We start from the raw sequence: 14,952 nt of genomic DNA on the forward strand, positions 1-14,952 counted from the left end.
GCTCTCCATTACCTCCAAATCCTGTTCATCATTTAAAGCCCTATCAAACTGCACATACCCTTTGATACAACAGTGTCTCTATTGGGCCTGTATCCCAAAGAGATAATAAAAAAGGGAAAAGAACCCACATGTGCAAAAATATTTGTGGCAGCCCTTTTTGTAGTGGCAAGAAACTAGAAACTGAATGGATGTACATCAGTTAGAGAATAGCTGAATAAATTATGGTATATGAATGTTATGGAATATTATTGTTCTATAAGAAATGATGAGCAAGATGATTTTAGAAAGACATGGAAGCACACAGCAACAGCAAGACTACCCAATGATCAATTCTGAAGGACACAGCTCTTTTCAACAATGAGATAATTCAGCCAGTTCCAATAGTCTTGTGACGGAGAGAACCATCTGCACCCAGAGAGAGGACTATGGGAACGAGTGTGGATCACAACATAGCATTTTCACTCTTTTTGTTGTTGTTTACATTTTGTTTTTTTCTCACTTTTTTCCTTTATGGTCTAATTTTTCTTGTGCAGTATGATAATTGTAGAAATATGTATAGAAGAATCGCATATGTTTAACATATATTGGATTACTTAGGGGAGGAGTGGAGGGAAGGGAAAGAGGAAAAATAAATTGGAACAAAAGGTTTTGCAAGGGTGAATGTTGAAAATTATCTATACATATGTTTTGAAAATAAAAAGCTTTAATAAAAGAAAATTCTTCCCTTCAAAACCCACCCCTAAAACATTTAAAGCCCTTCTTAACCTGAATTCTCCCCTATCCTTCCAGCCTTCTTATACCTTACACTCTTCCACGTATTCTCCAATCCAGGGACATTGGCTTTCTTGCTATTGCTCCCATATAATATTTCTGGACCCTAATTTCCCTCTTCACCTATATCTCCTAAAAGTTTCCTCACTTCCAAGTCTCAGCTAAAATCTTTTCTTTATGAGGCATTTTCTAGTTTCCTTTAATGTTAGTTTGTACATGGTTGTTTGCATATTGCATATTGTTTCCCCCATTAGATTGAGGTCTATAGGACAGGGTTTGGTTTTTTATTTGTTTTTCGCTTTTCTTTATTCCCTAAATGCGCACAGTGCCTGCATGTAGAAAGAACTTAATAAATACCTGTTAATATTCTAGTTCCCTTTCTCAGCACATATAGCAGACAAGAGTTTCATAATATGTTTGTGTGTGTGTGTTTGTGTATGTTTGTGTGTGATAAACCTAGAGGTTTTCTGGTAAATGTTTAATAATTGCCTCTTTGGAGGGGGGGTGAGCCCAAGACACATTTTTAAGCTTAATTTGTTCCATTAACATTTTTTTCATCACTTTCTTAAATCTAGATAATTAATAAAACAATAAATCAAGTCTTGATTGTAGTGTTTGCAAATTTCTGAAGTGTAACTGCTCACAATGGAAATTTAATAAATAGGAATGAGCTGCTTGCAACTGGCTTCAGCTCATCTTTGCCAGTATTTACTCTGTTTTAGCCAAACTGGTTTACTTGCAGTTACACATCCAAATTGGCTCTAGCACATCCTTGTACAGGCCCCTTTGGTAGTCTGAAAAAGGCCTGTAAGGTTTTCTCAGAAAAATGTTTTGAAATGATTGAAAGAAATGCTAGTAAAATTTATTAGTGAAAATAAAAATGTAAAATGTTCTGCCTTTAAGTTTATGAACCATAATTAAGAACGCTTGCACAAGGCAAAAAGTAAAATTCTTCTTATGACATAAAGGTAAGACTGCCTTTAGAGAAGAACTTACAGAGAGGAACTGCACTTTTTTCCTGAGGGATATCTCGTTAGCTTCCTGTTCTCCTAAGCTCTAGACCTATTTTTTCATTTCCCATCAGACCTTATCAATGTTGTTGCTGAATGAAGTGAACTGTGAAAGCTATTTCACAAGATGGGGACTGTTCTAAAGACTGAGTAAAGTTGGGTTGTGCCCCAGGACCAGGTTTCTTTCTCCAGAAATCACGTGGTTTACAAGGAATGGGACCTTTTCTTTGTGAGACTAAGTTGGAGCCACCTTGGCATTTAAATTCCCATAGAACGAAATTTAGTCATCCTAAAGATGTGGTTGGTTAGAAGTTTTTCCTCATTTCTGACTTAGAATGTAAGGTCATTTGTCCTGGCTAATCAGGCAAAGATCCAGCCTATAAGGAATATTAGCTTAGGCCCCTATATAATTCTTCTCTGTTAACAGGACCTGGACTCTCCTTGCCTAACTGCTTGTGGGGAGGGAGACATCCTTTCTTGTGAGAGCATAATAAAATTCCTTTCTGCTTTTGCCTTAAGAAATCTCCTTAATTTATTTGAGTTAGTTGTCTTGTCCCCCACATTGACCATTGTTCTAGGGGGTTATAAAAAATAGCGTAAAGAGTACTCAATTGGAACCAGGACTGGGTTTCAGTCACAGTTCAACCATATGCCAATTGTGTCTTTTTAATCTCTGTGGGCCTTAATTTTCTAAACTAAAATGAGAAGTTTAAATGATCTCCTAAGATCTCTGTATTGTCCTATTCTCCTAAATTAATTTAGTAGGCATTAAAGGTTTAATGTAATATATCCTTCCTAGGTAACTTTTATTTTAACAGACTTATGGCTCAATACCTTTATTTAAATGATTGAATCCAATATTTTACTTCAGAAATTGTTGAAGGATCGTGGACCAGATATTTGAAGTGGACCCATCCTTCCTGCCAAACCATTGTATGTCTCCTGATGGTGCGGTGCTGCCCATGGTACTCTTTCATGGTACTCTTTCCTATGATTTTTCCTTATGGCCAGAAATATGTTGACAGCCTAATCATAGATAACAGAACTTTCAGGCAAAGTGGTTCCCTTTCCCTTGAGAATATAAAAGCTAGAAAGAAGGTCCTGATAGTTACTATCCAGACACACCCCATTATGGTCCTCAAGTGTCCTTTCAACAACTAACTCCAAGCATAGGAATTGAATTATCACATAATCTTGTTGTTACTGTATACAATGTACTCCTGATTCTGCTCATTTCACTCGGTATTAGTTGATGTAAGTATTTCCAGGCTTTTCTGAAAGCAGTTTGTTCATCATTTCTTATAGAACAATAATATTACATTACCTTCATATACCAGTTTTCCAACTGATGGGCATCTATCTACTCAATTTCCAACTCCTTGTCACTACAAACAGTTTTTTCATGTGTGCCTTTTTTCCTCTTTTATGATCTCTGGGATACAGACCTTGTAGTGAGACTGCTGAATCAAAGGATAACTACAGCTTTCTAGCCCTTTGGGTTTAGTTCCAAATTGCTCTCCATATTCTGGTGATCCCTTTTTAAAAAAATTATTTATTATTTATTTTGGACATTCTTTTCTTTTAAAATTTTGATTTCCATATTCTCTTCTTTTTTCCCACCCCTTCCTCACCCACTGAGAAGACAAATAATATATCAATTATACATGTGAAATTATGCAGAAATATAAAAGGAAAAATTTGTACATCAATTTACACTCAGAGCTTTTTTTTTTTTTTCTGGAGGAGACATTTTTTTTTCATTATGAGTTTTTTGGAATTATCTTGGATTACCACTTTGATCAGAGTAGCCAAATCTTTCAATTGATCATCATCACAACATTGCTGTTAGTATACACTATAACCTACCTTTTCTCACTTCACTTTACACACACACACACACACACACACACACACACACACACACCCTTTTCTTTTTTCTTTGATCTCTTTGTGGTATAGACCTATCAATGATTTTGTTGAATCAAATGGTTTGCAGAGTTTTATAGCCCTTTGGGTATAGTTACAATTTGTTCTCCACAATAGTTGGATTATTTCATTATTCCCCCCATTAATTAATGTTTTATCCTATCTCTTCCAGTATTGTCACTTCTGATAAGTGTAAAGTGGTATCTCAGAATTCTTTTAATTTTCCCCTTTTCTGTGATCAGAAAATTGATATATTGATATATCACTATTGATATATATTGATAATATATTGATATATTGATAAATCACTATTGATATAGTGATTTAGAACATATTTTTATATATAGTTAATTTAGATTTCATCTTCTGAAAAGTCATATTCTTTCATTTCCTTTGATCATTTATCAGTCAGGGAATGGCTCTTATTTTTATAAATTTTACTCAGTTCCCTATATCTTTGAGAAATGGGACTTTTATCATAGAAACTTCCTGTAATTTTTAAATATTACTATTATCTCTTTTGGTTCAGTTGAATTTTACCTTTGCTTAGGATGAAATGATTCCTACCTCTGCTTCTTCAACCAAATAGACTCTACTCTAGCTTTTCACTTCAACTGTGTGTCTGTTTTTCTTTCCCAAGAATGCATACAACATATTATTGGATTCTGATTTCCATTTCATTCTGCTATCCATTTCTAGTCTATGAGTTAGCTCATCCCATTCACATTCACAGTTATGATCATAGTTATGATCCACGTCCCTCCACATCATTTCCTTGTTTATCCTTCTCTCTTATTTTATACTGTTCCTCCTCAAAATTCTGTTTTGCTTTCAATCACTGCCTCTCCTAATCCACCTTTCTCATTATGAAACATCTCTCCTCCCTACACCCCCACATATACATAAATTTGTATATACATATATATATTATCATATGAATACACAGGTGTCTATGTACCTCATACACACACACACACACACACACACATATAATTTCTTCTTTAAAGCAAGTCTGATGACAGTAAGATTCAGGCATTGCTCACCATTATCCCCAATTTTTCCTTTTCAGTATAAAAGCTCTTTCTTGTGTATCTCCTTTATGTGAGAAAATATACCCTGTTTTACCTCTGTCCTACTTTTCTTAGTGAATATATTTCTCACCCCTACATTCTTTATTTTAGAGATCATCCCAACATAGTTGACTCATCCATGCCCTCTGTCTATGCAGACTCTATCAACTATCCTAATCAAATGATAAAATTCTTAGACATAACACATGTCTTCCCATATAGAAATGTAAACAGCTTAACTCCACTGAATCCCTTATAATTACTCTTTCATATTTTTTTATGCTTCTCTTCAGTCTTCTTATTGAATGCCATATTTTCTACTCAGCTCTTGTCTTTTCATCAGGAATGTTTGAAAGTCCTCTATTTTATTAAATAACCCCCCCCAAAGGATTATACTTAGTTTTGCTGAGTAGGTTATTTTTTATTGTAATCTTAGTTCCCTTGCCCTCTGAAATATCATTTTTGAAGTCTTCTTTTTCTTTAATGTAGAAGCTGCTAAATCTTGTGTGAACCTGTTTGTGGCTTCATAATATGTGAAATTGTTTCTGTCTACTTGCAATATTTTCTCTTTGACCTAGGACCTTTGGAATTTGCTTATTATATTCCTGGGAGTTTTCATTTGGAGTTGTCTTTTAGAAGATGATTGGCACGATCTTTCAATTTCTATTTTACCTTCTGGATCTAAGAAATTGAGGCAGTTTTCCTTGATAATTTCTTGAAATATAATATCGAGGCCCTTTTTTTGATCATGGTTTTTAGATACTCCCATAATTTTTAAGTTATTCTTAAACTATTTTCCAGATTAGTTCTTTTTTTAATGAGATATTTCACATCCTTTCCCTCCATTTTTTCCATTTCTTTGACTTTGTTTAAAATTTTTTAAAGTTTCATGGAGTCATTAGCTTCTCCTTGCCAAATATGATTTTTTAAGGAATTATTTTCTTTAATGAACTTTTATATCTTTCTCTCTTTTTTTTCTATTTTAAGGAGTTGGGTTTTTTTCCTAGTGAATTTTGGAGCCTCTTTTACTATTGGTCAATTCTGGTTTTTTAAAGTGCTATTTTCAAAAAGTGCCTTTTTTGATGCCTCTTTTACCAACTTATTTTCTTTTCATAACTTTTTTGCATCAATCCCATTTCTTTCCCCATTTTTTCCCCTCTACTGCTCTAATTTCTTTCTTTAGCCCTTCCAAATTCTTGCTGACCTTGGGTTTAGTTAGCATTTTTCTTTCAAGCTTTGTTTATACTGGTTTTCACACTATTGTCTTCTAACTTGATGTCTTAGTCTTCCCTGCCATCATGGTAACTTTTTATGGTCAAATTCTATTTTTTTTTTTTTATATTTGAGGTTTTTCCCCCAAGATTTATTTTATTTAAAGAAACAGAATAAGAAAAAAGGAAAACAGAAAAGGATTACAAAACAAAATGAAACAAAACAAAAGGACATTGTCATATGCCCAGCAGAACATTAGGGAGGTTAAAAAATATATAACAACAAATACTAATTTTTTACTTCCTTAAATTGTTCTTTTGGTCTATGCTGTACATCTTTTTTACTTTATTCTTTCCCCCCTTTTTATTCCACCACCATTCCCTAGCAGCTTGTAGTTAAGAAAGACTATATTTATGAATATATATGTAGATATATACATACACACATATTTTTTCTATCTCTACTGACTCTTTGCTTTCATTCTGCTTCTTAACTTGCCTTGCTATTACCTATCCTCCTTCCACCCATGGATCCCTCCCTTGTCTTCTTCTCCCTTTGCTTCCCTATCTGCCTAATTCTTCCTCCCTTATTTCTTTATAGATTTTGGAGGGTGCTATACTTTCATGGTATATGTTGCCTATTTAAACATTCCTGATGTAAGTAGGAAATTCTTTTTGTTGTTGCTCATTTTCTCAGTTTTTTTCTTTACTTTGAACTTTATGTTCAAGGTGGGTTCTGCTCTTTTTTCAAAACTATTTGTAGGGATTTGTAAGTTTTTGGTATTTCCAAGTTCAGTATAATTCTGGGAGAAGTATGGTCACTGTTCTACTGGTTTGTGCTCTGATCTTTACCCAGCAAGTGACCCTGGTCTACTATAGCCACAAGTTTAGTAGTCCTCTTGACCCAGGAACTGTGACTGGAACAACTATTCCTTTGTGACAAATCACAAGTGCTCTGGAATCATGACCCAGAATTGCTTATTGGCAGTCAGTGCCAGCTATACTCAGTCTCTAGAAATGGTCCTCATAATCTCCTTCTGACGCATTGTACAATCCCCTTACTTTTTGAGTTGAGATGCTCTGAAGTTGCTGCTGCTGGTGATGTTGCTACTTCCAAGGTCCACTGATGGTACTTTTGGGCCTCCACTCTCCTTGTTGTTACAAACCTTTTCTGCAAACCCCTGAGTTGTCTTAGGCTGGAAAATGTCTCCCTCTGACTTTTATTATTTTATTTTTTTGCTTTGCTGCTCCAAAATATGATTTAAAAGTGCTATTTTAAAGTTAGATGAAGGGGAATGTTGAGAGAGTTCAGATGTATTCTGGTCTGTTCTTTGACATATTGGCTCTACCCTCTCCATGATATACATACATATATTTTAAATTATTTATTTTCAACACACATTGCTTTATGAATCATGTTGGGAGAGAAAAATCAGAGCAAAAGGGAAAAACCCTGGAGGAGATTACAAAAAAACAAAAATAAAAAAAAGAAGTGAACATAGCATGTGTTGATTTATATTCAGTCTCATTAATTCTTTTTTCTGGGTGCAGAATGGCATTTTCTGTCCAAAGTCTATTGGGATTGCCTTAAGTCATTGAACCACTGAGAAGAACCAAATCATTTATAGTTGGTCATTGAACATTCTTGCTGTTATTACAGTAACAATGTATTCAATGTATTCCTGGTTCTGCTTGTTTTATTTAACATCAGTTCATGTAAATATTTCTAGGCCTTTCTAAAGTCAGCTTGTTCATCATTTTTTATCTAACAGTAATAGTCCATTACTTTCATAGGCTACTATTTTTTCAGCCATTTTCCAATTGATGGGCATCTACTCATTTTTCAGTTCTTTGCTACCACGAAAAGAGCTGCTACAAACATTTTTGCACATGTGGATCCTTTTCCCTCCCTTATGATTTCCTTGGGATACAGACTCAGTAATGGCACTGTTGGGTCAGAGGGTATGTACAGTTTTATAGCCATTTGGGGCTAGTTCCAGTTTGCTCTCCAGAATGGTTGGATCACTTCTTAACTCTACCAACAATGTTCATAATATCTTAATAACAAACATAAACAGCCTTTTCTAATGTCCCCGTCCTTCCTAAATTCACTACAATATTTGACACTGTTGACCATCATCTCCTTCTAGATATTCTCTCCTTATTCAGTTTTTATAACATGGCTCTCTCCTAATCATGTGGTTACTCCTTTTGGGTCTCCTTTGCTAGATTATTATTCATGTCTCAGTCTCTTTTATGGGGATCTCTGTTCTGCATCATTTCTCCTTTTATCCTCTCAGTGAAAGTTTCCATGTATTCAACTATCATTTCTACAAAGAAAACTCCCAGATATATATATCAAGCACCAATCTCTCCCCTAAACTCCAGTCACACATTTCCAAATGCTTACCAGACACCTTCTTCTAGTTGTTCCATATCACACTTAGCTTATCCAACACAGAATGCCCTCCTCCACAAACTTTATCTCCTTAATTTTCCATTTTTGTGCAAGCTGCTACCTTTCATCTATTCAAATTTTTAACTTCAGTTATTCTCAACTTTTCTCTCTCCCTCATTCCTCATATTCAATCAGTTGCCAAATTTTGCAATTTATCTCTAAAATATATTTGATATCTAATTACCTTTCCCCACTAATTATTCTCGTTTAGTTGGTTCAGTTGTTAATTAGATCTTCATGAATCCATTTGGAGTTTTCTTGGCAAAGATATTGGAGTGGTTTGTAATTTTCTTCTCCAGCTCATTTTATAGAGGAAGAAAATGAGGCAAACAGGATTATATTATTTACCAGGGTCACATAGCTAGTAAGTAAGATTTAAATTCAAACCTTTCTGACTCCAGGCCCAGTGCTCTATTTACTGTATCATCTGCATGTCCCTTTCCTTACTTATATTACAGACATGTATTACTTAAAGCCCTAGATTATTATAAAATTTTCTTAGTTGGTCTCTCTACATCCAGTCTTTTCCCTCTCTAATTCATCTGCTATTTGTTAATTTTAAAAACTTATTAAGTATTTACTATAATAGTTGAGTTCTGCTTTGGATATGCTGAGTTTGAGATGCCCATGAGATAACCAGCTGAGATGTCTGTTAGACAGTTGGAAATGAAGGATTGGATTTTAGGATGGAAAAAGAGGCTCAATATATGGAAATTATATGAATAAAAAGATAGTTGGATACATAGAAACTGATTAGTTCACCAAGAAATTAAAGAGAGATTAGATTCAGGATAGAATCCCCGGGTACATTTGTGCATTGTGAGTGAGGGATAATGATCTTATAAAGGAGATCAAGAAAAATAAGCATGACAGCAAGGAAAAGAAGCAAAATGAGTAATGTCACAAAAACCTAGGGTGGAGGGGAGAGTTTCTAGAAGGAAGGGTTTGTTAATAGTGTCAAACTCTATGGATAGGGCACCAAAGGTTAGAATTGAGAAGAGACTACTAGAATTGTCAATAAAGAAATCATGGGTAATTTTGTAGAGGGAAGTTTTGGTCTAGTGATGGGTATGGAAATCAGCTTGCAAGGAATGATGGAGAGTAGGAAGTGAGAAAGCAGAATAACAAACCTTATTTGATGAGATGTAATAATGAAGGTATCATATAGTAAGGTGACACTCATTAAGGAACATTACTTAAATATTTGGTAGTGAGACTATATTATTGTAGTTTATAGGGATGGGGGAAGGCTTTGAATTTGAATTTGAAGATAATAGAGTACTACTGAAGTTTAATGAGTGTGGTGGGGAGAGGGGAAATGAACAAACCCACACTTTATTATCTTGTGGAGAAAGAAGAAAATTTGGCAACCAATTAAATATATGGAGTTCGTAAAGAATTGATGGTGATCCCAAGGTTTGAACCTGGATGACTGACTGAAAGCTCCCCTTCTCCCCCATGAAGTATGATTGGGACTACCTGTTAGAGAATGCAGTGTCCAGGAGAGAATGAATAATGCCAATTCTCAGTTCTGGATATTCTCAGCAAGAAATATGCTAGGAATATCTTTGTTTTCTTACCACAAAGGCACATGCATTTAGGGCTGTGCTATTTATGTCTTCTCACTCTGTGATGGAGTTGCTATATCTTAGAGTATTTATTGGCCACTGAGCAGAAAGAGTTGGTCAGCCCTTGGCAAAGTTGGTATATATAAGAGCAACAACTTCAGCTCTTGTCAATTTTGAACTTGTAGCTTGAGATTCTGATTTATCTTTCTTCATCTTTCTATGCAGTGGGGAGGTGTCTTAACCTTCCCTACTAGTAGCTATGGTGGCTACACTGTAGCAGTGAGTGCAAATGTTTATCTAAGGGAGGCTAAGTCTAAACTTAAAAGTCTCTGGCTGCTGCTTCTGCTTTATGCTGCTTCCTCTCAACACAAGAGACAGAGCAGTGCTCCTGAGATGGATGTTCTTAATATTTGCCTCATTATATTTTCTCCCAAAACTGTTTCTCTTTTTAACATGACTATCAGTATTAACGGATTTATGACCTCTCTCGTCATCCATGTTCAAAACCTTGCTGTCATCCTCAACACCTTACTCACTCATCTCATACATTCATTTGGTTGCTAAATCTGCTCATTTCTTTGTCTAAAATATGAAATCTAGATTTTCCCATGACCATACCACTATCCCCACCACACTTATTAAACTTCAGTGGCTCCCTTTTATCTTCAAAGTTCTAACATACACTCATAGCCAACATATACTCCTTGCATATTACTTCCCCCACGCCCCCCCTTGCTACACACATACACTCTTTAGTCCAACCATATAGGCTGATATATGATGCCCCATTTTCTCTCTTCACTATATTGTACCATTTGTCTTCCATAGCTCAAACAATTATCTTCCTCACTTTTGCCTCCAGGGCTTCCACAGTGACTGGCATATTATTACCAAATTGTTGGTGGGAACTGCACAAGTTCAAGAGGTTGAGAGGTTCTGGGTCTGCTTATTTTGTACCTGGACATACTCTCTGAAGCAACTTTTCAGAAGAGGAGACCACTATTAGAGAAGGCAGTTACTAAAAGAAGGCAGAGATGCAGAGAAATTTAAATACCATTTCAAGAATTCCAAAAAATGTTTTTCTTAAAAAAAGTAAAGGGATTATGGATTACTGCTTTGTATTTTAAGATTTTAAGATTAAGATTCAATGAGTCTTTAAGCATTTCTTTTGGGATAGAAGAAATTGCTGTCTTATATCAGATCTCTACTTTGTACATCAGTTATCTTTTTGGGAAAGCCCTGGATATGAACCAAACTTAAACTTTAAAAGATTTTTCCTGGGATTCCCGGGTGACAATGTAAAGATCCAGAGACATGCTCATCCTCCTCCAGGATTGAATCCACTCAGTAGAAATCTAGAAGGAGAGCTCCTCTCTGGGAGAGATCACCTCTATCCCCAGTATATGTCTAGATTTTTTACATTATAATGGTTTAATGACAAAGAAACAGACTGAGAAAAAGATAAAGGGCTAGAAGTGAGACCATAAGTTCATGAATTTAGAGATAAAAGGGATAACAGATGTTATTTGGACCAAATTCCTCATTTTAGACATAGACATAGAATGAAATTTAAAGAGATTAATTGATGTGCCTAAAGTCATATTGGCAGTAAATAGCAGAACCAAGTCTTCTGCATCAAGTTTTACTGGGCAGAGTGAAGGTAGCAGGTGTCAGGAATGGAAGACAGAAATTAAGCTAATATGGAACAATGATCAACCTCAAAGCTTTAGGCAAAAGGTATGGTCCTAGCTCACTGAACACAGAGAAACTAAGAAGGATTCTTTGGAGGAAAACTAATTAAAAAAAAAATCAACAGGTCCAAGTGAACATCTGTTAAGGCTTTAGAGTGAGAAAGAAAATGGGAACTGATCATTATCTGAATTCAAAGTCTGCACAACATTGAAAGTGAGTTTGCTGCTCTTCAGCTTGGTGTTAATTTGTCCAACGTACACCTGGCTGATGCTGAAGGTCAATTAGGGATGAGAAGGCTGATGCACTTGAAGAAGGGACAGGGATTGACTTTGCTAGGGTCTCAAAAGCAGAGGGTCAGTATTAGGAGCTCTAATTTTGGAGATAGAGGACCTCAGTTTAAATCTTTATTCTATCACTTACTACTGTGACCTTGGGTGACACTGAATTTCTCTGGACCTCAGTTTCCTTATCTGTAAAATGAGGTTGGATTAGATGACTTCGACGGTTTCATCCAGCTCTAAATCTACAATCCCACGATTCTCTTATCTATTGTGTCGGTATGTTGGGCCAAGACAGGAAGGAAGGGTGTATTCTCAAGAAAGTCTCTTCGCAGTGGCTGGGTGTATCATGTACTACCGGGCAGAGAAAAAAGGTTTATTAAGTCATTGCCTTGTCTGAAGAAGAACCAACCTTTCCTGCTTTTCACGGAACAACAACAACAACAACAACAAAAAACCCGCACTGGAAAGAACACACCTCTTTGAGGAAATAGCCAGACACTGTTCCTATCCTTACAACAGCCCTGTTTTAAGAAAGCCAGATGTAATTACCTGCTGCAGGAAACGCACACAAACAGGATGTGCCAGGGCTGAACCAGAGGATGATACATCCCTATAATAATTAGGGGGAAAAACCCCTCCTTGCCAACCTCACTGCCAGCATGACTGACTGGAGGCTAGTGGCTCCGGGGCGAGGAGAGAGATGTGCCAGCAGTCCCAAGGAAGGGGGCGTTACCCGGCTCACTGCAAATCTTTGCAGTGCGGCTTCCAAGCTCTCTCGCTCCTCCTCCTTTTTTTTCCCCTTTGCTCTCCTCCTCCCCTACGCACCCTTGGCCTGTGTCACAGATGCCTCAGGTGTTTGCTTGCTTTTAGCCTCTTGTCTTTCTTCACGGGAGACTGTAGGCAATTTGGATTTCCCACCTACCACAGCTGGAGCTGCAGCTGCTGGGGAGGAGAGGTGCCCCAGGAGAGCGCGCTCTCCACCTCACCCGCCGCCCCCCACTCCTTTCTCCCCCGCAGCCTGGCGCCCGAGCCGCAGGGGTCAGGGCTACTGCAGTCGCAGCACCCTGCCCCCAGAAGGCTCCGGAAAGCGCAGGAGGCTGTGAAGGGACTCTCGCAACTTGGAGCGGTTGGTGGGAGTCTCACGCCAAGGGCTGCGGCTGCTTCCTGGTTTGAAGAGCGAAGAGGGAGGGAGAACGCCAGGCGGAGGAGGCGGGGGAAGGAGGAAAAGGAGGGGGAGGCAGAGGGAGGAAGAAATGCATCGTGCCGGAGTCTAAACCGGACGGGCAGCTCCGACACTAGGGCGCTCTTAGAGCTCTACGACAAAAGCATTGCCCCACCGAGGGAAGAGGAGGGGGAACCGGGGTTGGGGGGGAAGCTTCAAGGCAGTGCCACCGCCCTCTCTGGTGTGGCCAGTCTCCTGTGCCCAGGCGGGACGTCCTCGCTGCTATAGCTGGCGAAAGGGCTCCGCCGACTCGGCTCCCCTCCTTTCCATCTTGGGAGGGAGGGGAGGTAAGGGGAAACGTCCTGGGGAAGGGGAAGAATGAACCGGCCCGAGCCCATGGGGAATCCGCACTGCTTTTCTCCGGAACTACTGCCCCCGCGACGGCCGCTCCTGCTCGACTGATTCCAGACGTGCTCTCTCCCGGTCTCTCCCCGACTCCGGAGCCAGCACGAGCCCCCCGGGGCTGGGGTGGCAGCATGTCCGCGACCATGAAGTTCAATGGGTATGTGAGGGTGAGGATCGGAGAGGCTGTGGGGCTGCAGCCCACCCGCTGGTCCTTGCGACACTCCCTTTTCAAGAAGGGCTACCAGCTGCTGGATCCCTACTTGACTGTGAGCGTGGACCAGGTGCGCGTCGGCCAAACAAGCACCAAGCAGAAGACCAACAAGCCCACCTACAATGAAGAATTCTGTACCAATGTTACGGACGGTGGCCACATGGAGCTGGCGGTCTTCCACGAGACCCACATGGGATATGACCACTTTGTGGCCAATTGCACTTTGCATTTCCAAGAACTGCTGCGCACTGCGGGCGCTTCCGACACCTTTGAGGGCTGGGTAAGTAGCCCATACTCATCGGCCCCCTCGGCGAGTCCCTTATCCAGTTCCTTCTCCTACTCTCCTTGTCTCTGAGTCTGTGGAAACTCGAACCAAACTTGGATTTCCCGCATCAGGTGACCACGGCACCGATGTCACAAACTGGTGGATTTGTGCTAGTGCCGGTCTGTTGATGTGGGAGGCTTGCTTGGGCATCCACTGTTGGAAAAGCAGACTGGACTAGCGGAAAGTGATTTCAGGGAAGCTGTTAGAGGCTAGCCTTCGCTAGTGGACAAAGGGCCTCATTTCCTCTTTAAGCGCAGAGTCGTACCCGGGATAGAGGAGAATAAATGACACTTTATAACAATTTCTCCAAACTCGTGGTGGGACACTCCATAAGGCATTGTAGCTAGTATTTATGAATACATGTTGGCGCACCTGTACAGACATGCACGTGCATTACATATAATGGCCACACACACTACACTGGATTTGAGATTTTTTCCTGTAGATGCACGAACATCTAAGTCTGCACACTTGCAAAGTGTTCTTATTGGGCAGTTTTCTAAATAAGTGGGATTTATAAGTGTTTTCTCATAGTTTCAGGTTGGTCCTAATTAGAATGCAGTGAGATTTAGTGTTGTATTTATTACTGCTGCCTTGGGCATGAGGATTTATTTGTGATTACAAATGCCTTTTGGACAGTCCAAAAAATAGTATTATTGATATTGTGGCATTCACAGCTTTCCAGTTGTCTATGTTTTTTACATGAATTACATTATCTGTTGGTATTACTGTAATTCAGTGTGGTTAGCCCAAGTACAATCAGCTGTGTAAAGAAATTAAATGGTTTAAGTTAGGTAGTAGGAAAAAAGTCTTTAAAACTGGGGAGCTAGGTGGTTATTGAAGTTATATTCTTAATTCAGAC

General features: G+C 38.5%; 1 protein-coding gene and 1 long non-coding RNA gene across 3 annotated transcripts in view; one reads left to right on the forward strand and one right to left on the reverse strand.

Moving 5' to 3' along the window:
* LOC127549600 (uncharacterized) overlaps positions 1-14,952 on the reverse strand; it is a 1,392,683-nt gene that overhangs the window by 1,093,920 nt on the left and 283,811 nt on the right. The window lies entirely within an intron of this gene.
* Positions 13,395-14,952, forward strand: part of PRKCH (protein kinase C eta) — a 260,486-nt gene continuing 258,928 nt past the window's right edge. The window contains exon 1 of the mRNA XM_051977769.1: positions 13,395-14,045. Coding sequence (XP_051833729.1) covers positions 13,686-14,045 — 360 coding nt within the window. The 5' untranslated portion in view covers positions 13,395-13,685. The remainder of the gene's footprint in view (positions 14,046-14,952) is intronic.

Source organism: Antechinus flavipes, chromosome 2 (genome assembly GCF_016432865.1).
Source record: "Antechinus flavipes isolate AdamAnt ecotype Samford, QLD, Australia chromosome 2, AdamAnt_v2, whole genome shotgun sequence".
Lineage (NCBI taxonomy): Eukaryota > Metazoa > Chordata > Mammalia > Dasyuromorphia > Dasyuridae > Antechinus > Antechinus flavipes.